Below are 6,000 nucleotides of genomic sequence, written 5' to 3'. Positions count from 1 at the left end.
GAAGCAGCAGCTTCAGATTAGGCAACCCTAATCTCCTCTCATCCCCTCTTCTTCCACTCCTGCTTCTAGGGTAGACTATTTCTCATGATATTGTTTAGGGCAGTATGTTTTTCCACAGTTGTCTCCTACAGAGATTCAACTTCTTCCCAGTCAGGCCTTTGGAGCCAGACAGATTGACTACATTCCTTCCCACCAGAATCCCGTGGAACCTCCAGCTGCCCACTGAATCCCCTTCCCGGCAGCCCCACTGCCTGACCTGATTCTGACCCAGCCCTGAGTTTGAGCTGTTGGGATTTTTGGCTCCAGTCCAGTTCCCACACTCTTAGATAATAAGGGTGTCCTCTTCATCTATCCATTTGCCCTTGTGTGTGGCAGCATGGAGCACATATTAGGCTTCTGGGGAATATTTGCTGAATAAAGAACACAAGAAAAATAACATGAAACATTTAAGCTTCTCAAAACACTTTTTAATTTTCCATTTTTCCCATCAAGACCAAAACTGTACAAACAGGTACAAAATCCCCCACCTTCAGGGTGTGAGGCATCACTGTGTGTGGTCAAAGTCCCATGTTCTCCCCTTTCCCTTTCCACGAGTTTTCAAGATGTGGCCCAGTCAGTGCATTGCTGCCTTCTGTGACCTATGAACCATGGGCAACAAGAGGACTGGGGACTGGGGACTGGGGGACATGGTAAGGTCCAGTGTGCCAGGAACATGGTAAGTGCCCACATTGGGGGGAGGGAACAATTCAGAGACAGGCTCAGCTGGAGGCCGCACAGAGGAGAAATGTCACTCTGTCCCATCTTCCCTGCATTCAGCTGAGCTCAGACCAAGTGAGCACCTAAGAACCATTTACCCCCAAAGGATGTTTCAAGTGAGATGCAATGTTCTCTAACCGTTATTCTCTCACAAATTAGGGGGGGCGGGGCAGAAATCAAGCAGATGTTTGAATTGCCTTTCATTCCTCCATATTTGTCTAATTGTCTGGCTCTTGGTTTTTATATAGCAGAAATAAAACAAAATGGCAATAAACCAACCTACAACCTGTGTACAAGATACAGCATACAAAACTGTCCCAGGGACTGGGATCAAAAGACTTCTATTCCTAGCCCTAAATTAGAGGTTCTGTTTTGGTTAGGGAAGTTTGTTGTAAACAGCAGCTGAGAAGCCATTTATTTGATTTTGGCAATAGAGACAGACAGCAATGCACATACACTTATTTCATTGAACTGTAAACGGATAAGGTCAGGAGAGGAAAACCCTACTGTTTATGTAATAGAACCCTACTAAATGGTTTTTGGAAGGGACTAAAACTTAGGTAGCAGCCTACTTTCCAAGGCTGGAATTATACATGTATTGAGTAATAAATCAAATATTAGTAATCCATCCACTTGTTTTTCAGAGTCCAACAATTTGATACTACCTTCCTCCCTATCGCACCCTCGTCCCGTTAGATTTGACTGCATTAAAGTAGTTGTTCAACCAAAACACTCTGTACTGTCGCCTTCCTTTAGCATTTATATGAAAAGCCAAAACTAGAGAGAAAAAATCCTTACACCTCCTCTCCACTAAAGTATCACTGTAGAGAAAACTAAGCTCAGAATATACTCAATAACATACCAAGGAAAAAAGTGAGTGTGACTGAGGGGACCCCTGTCACCAACCACCGTATGCCCTGCTAAACGGTAGTTATCTTTTTGTCCTTGGTGGCTTGCTTGATGGCAGCCTGCTCGCAGATGATCTCTTTGAGCCGCTGCAGCCTCATGTTCTGGGTGGTCAGTTCCCCCACCCCCGTCTGGCTGCGGTGCAGCAGGGTCAGGGCGTGGATGTACTCCAGCTCCGTGTACTTCACACCCTGGTCCACCACCAGGTTCAGGAGCTCGTCAGCTGTGTTGTAAAGCATCTCGTAGTACTGCCTGAGAAAGCAAGAGAGAACACTGCTCACTGGCTCCACCACTGGTAACATCCGTCTCGAGGGGACAAATATGCTGTGTATACATTGATTCCTCTACTTACTTCAAAACAATTGATCAGCTGGCAGTGTTCTAGGCCCCACCAACAGAATAAAGAACAGGACAACCACAAGCTCTGTCCTTTGGAGCTCATGGGAGCTCTCTTCAGAGGTCTAAGTGAGGACCCAGAGAGGCCGCATACCTTTCAGTGGCTCAGCTCATTCTACATTTTTTGCTAATTTTGCATTTACCTTGGGAGAAAGGAAAGAAAAGTAGGGGTATAGCCTAAGAAGGAGAGAAGGCATTGTTAACAGGTTTTGTCTCATTCAAACCCTCATTCATTCATTATTCATTGGAGGTTTTTGTGAAATACTGTACATGGTTTTCTGTTCCATAAAGTGGGTTAATAATAGTACCTACCTCTTGGGGTTATTGAAATAGTTGAATTAATTAATACATATAAAGCACTCAGAATGGTGGTGCTTCATAAAGATTATTATTATTATAACTATAATGATGCTAATGTGTGATAGCAATGTAATAAAATTAATAGTAGTATATAAGGATGGGAAAGGCACAGCCCCTTTCCTCAAGTAGCTCAGAGACAAGGAGGAAAGGTCCTGAAAAGCAGAGACATAAGGATTCCAGTGCTGTTGACCAAGTTCATTCCCGAGCACTGTGCCACTTACCCCTCACTCCACCCAGGGGCTACACCTCCCTTTTCCCAGATACAAAGACCAAAGCACGGAGAAGTTAGAGGGCTTGCCCATGTCACAAAGACAGGGACTGACTATGCCAGGATCTGACCCCAGGTTTCTGACTCTAAGTTCAAGACTGTTTTTTCATGGACACTTGACAACTCACAAGAATATTCTATGTGCCGTAAGTGAAGTCCTAGTACCGTGAATTAATAGCAGAAGAGGAGAAATCGCATCATGCTGAGGGGATGGTGTGGGACTGAGGAAGACTTCCTATGGGGTAAGATTCTGTCAGGCAGGGCTTCCAGGAAGGAAATTCTAGTTGGAGGGAAGACCATGAGCAAAGGCATGGAAGAGTAATCTGGTTAGACTGGGGAGTGCAGAGCAATAGCAGAGAGTCCTGGGATGAGGCAGTTGAAGCCACAAGGTAGAGCCTCTGAACATCAGGCTATGATTTTAGACCTAGTTAAGCTAATAAGGGACTTCCTTCTTCCAGAGAGCAGAGGTGCCATTCAAAGTTGTGCTTCTGGAAAATTAATGTGACAATTGAATGCAGAATGGTCTGGCAGGGCATTGGTTACAATTCTAGCAGAAAGAGGAGACTTGAGAGCCACTTAACGGCAAGGCCATTGGCCTGGCTCTGTCCTTTGGTGGAGAAAGACTTGTGCCTGTAATAGAAATATGCATTATAGGGATTCTTCAATGCAGCAAGAAGATGAAGGTGGGAGTCAGGAAGGGGAGAAGACGACCACTCACCATTCTTTAAACCAATACTATGCCACTGCTATCTCTCAGAGTCTACTGGACTCTGAGGCTGTGCCTTGCATGGCCACTCCAAATTACCCAGGAGGTCAAGTTCAACACAGACTCTGAGCCAGCAAGGCTTATCACAGCTTGTCAGCGAAATGAAGAGTGTTACTCACTTCTCTCTGACGTGAAAGGTAACTTTGCCAAGATCGAGGGGACAGAACCAGGCAGTGTGCTCAAGTCAACTCGGGGGCGAAGGAATCTTCCAGACCTAGCAGGATCAGTGGCTCAGAAATCCTGTATTATTAGACTCAGGGCCATGAATTTGTTTCTTTCTCATCAGGAACATTTTGAAAAAAAAAACCTCCTATGGGGAAATGAAGCTATCTTTGTGGTAAGAAATACATTCTAGGAGCTCCATAATTTCAGGCCTGTTTTATTCAATTGCTGGTACAAGGGGAATGTGGTCAGGAAGAGTTGTGGTGTCTTTTCACACGGTTAGGTTCTTTTCTTCCTGCTAAGCCTCCTTTTCTAACTAACACACTCTTTTAAAAAATAGGGGAGAGAATAATCTTTTGGGAATAGTCCCTAAATAGTGGCAGAAATGGAAAGTGCTCTTTGTAGACTGGTAAGATAATGAGGCTCTCCTGCGAACAAATCGGTCAGCATCCTTGTGTACAGGGGGCTAATTTTCTATAGTGGTTTCAAACGAGTGTTCATTTTGGCATCACAGAAGCAGATACATAGCAATCACTGGTCCAGGGTGACCCTGAATATAGACAGAAATACTTGGTAGAAGGGGAGATAAAACTCCACTTCCAGGGGTGTGAGACCCCAGTGCCAGATCAGTAAATCTTTTGAAGTTTCATGTTTAGCATACAACTCACATGAACTTTGCATTCTACTCCTTAATGTATCTGCTGTAATTTAAACACACTGTTTCTAAGAAAAACTTGATGCTGCAGGAAGAAGCATCATATTAATATTTATGCTACAGCTCTGCATGTCCCCTGGCTCTCCCTGATATTGGCCCCTATTTTGAGAAATGATGCCCTATGTCATCTAATCTGTTTCCTGTAGATGTACAGGTGATGGAGAGAGTTGTCTATTAATGGAACTTCCTAAGAATATACATTTTTAAAATTGCCCAAGAAGAGCTCATGCATGCATCGAGATTTACCAAATGAAATGAGAGCGAATCTGGGGCTCACGATTCTTTCAAAGCTAGAAGGAACTTGAAAGCTGCGGTTTCTAGACTTGCAGTTCTTGAACTTTAGGGTACCTAACTAAGAATCACCTTGAGGCGCCTATGAGAAGTGCAGATTCCTGAGGCCCCATCGCCAGATATGTGCTTCCTAAAGGTTCTGAACTAGCCACGACTCAGTCAGAGTCTGTTTGGTAGACCAACAGTTACAGAACCACTGTCTCCTCCAGCCAAGGACCTAAACGCATCAGGGAAGGCCACAGAAGCAATAAAAGGTTTGTGATGCTTTTCACTGAGATTAAACCAAAAGAACTGGATTTCTTTGTATTAGGATGTTGATATTTTTATCATTTATCTTAAGAAGCAACACTGAGCCCATCATGCCAGATGAAATTGGATTTCTTTTGAAAAATCTGATGAATTGTTTCCAGGGATACTGGCTGGTTTTCTACAGAGGCCGTTGTTCCATGCTGGGAGCAAACAACAAAACAAAGATGCCTGCATTTCTACTCTTGGATCTTCCACAGTGTGATGAGTGATAAAGGGCATGCCACTTAAGTCCTTAATGTTTCAATATCCTGTGTGCAATGAAGACCTTTATAAATCCCAGAATGACAGTCTGAAGTGGACTGAGAGACTAAAAGAGTCCTCAAGAGCTTCGTATGAACAGTGCCCCTGAATTGCAAAGCTGAGTTATTCAACAAAATTGACAGGTAACTGATGGTGTATTTTCTATAGTTACAGAGAAAAAATTCCTCCATAACCATGATGATATATTAGATCATAAAGAATCATAAATATTTAAAGACAGAATGAAATTCATTTATCTTTCAGAATGGTACCCAGGAGCAAAGATGACTAACTAAACTGACACAGCAACAGTTTCACCTGGAGGTGGGGAAAGGGTGCTACCAGGTGTCCTAAAGAGAAAATACAAAAATGCCCCAAACTATACCATTAGAATGAGCTTCCATGATAAACACTGTCAGACTGAAATGAAATCATGTCACCCAATAGGGATAAATAATTTATCAGCACTTATTGAGGCCCCAGGAAATTGAAAGCTTGGTCTTCATCACTGAGCATTAAAATAGCAGCCATGGCTTCCAGGGTAACACATTTTCCATTTGATGACACTTTGCTGGGGCTGCCTGGATGGGATCAGTGAATGCACATTTGATTGAGACATATTCTGGCTCATGGTTTGTAGCCCTTCACAGACTCTTCATAGCCTACAATATTCAGCAACCAATTGCTAGATGCACACCAAATATCTTATTCTGAGGACCAAAGAGTTTCATGTCACCCTGGTGGATGGAACATTCTGGAAGGAGATGTGTACCTTGCTGTGGTTCCTCCTACCCTTTGCTGTGTACCTTTTTGCAGCAGTTCCCAAAGTAT

At 43.5% G+C, this 6,000-nt stretch overlaps 1 protein-coding gene across 3 annotated transcripts in view; it reads right to left on the bottom strand.

Moving 5' to 3' along the window:
- Window positions 1-445: 445 nt before the first annotated feature.
- The window catches only part of EXOC4 (exocyst complex component 4), an 815,858-nt gene continuing 810,303 nt past the window's right edge, over window positions 446-6,000 (bottom strand). For all 3 annotated transcript variants that reach the window (XM_054494593.2, XM_063667851.1, XM_054494591.2), the window contains one exon: window positions 446-1,914. In XM_054494593.2, the coding sequence (XP_054350568.1) occupies window positions 1,677-1,914 (238 nt within the window). In that variant the 3' untranslated portion in view covers window positions 446-1,676. The remainder of the gene's footprint in view (window positions 1,915-6,000) is intronic.

Source organism: Pongo pygmaeus, chromosome 6, assembly GCF_028885625.2.
Source record: "Pongo pygmaeus isolate AG05252 chromosome 6, NHGRI_mPonPyg2-v2.0_pri, whole genome shotgun sequence".
NCBI classification, from domain to species: Eukaryota; Metazoa; Chordata; class Mammalia; order Primates; family Hominidae; genus Pongo; species Pongo pygmaeus.
The sequence above is the reverse complement of the archived record's forward strand: the minus strand, read 5'-3'. Positions and strand labels throughout refer to the sequence as shown.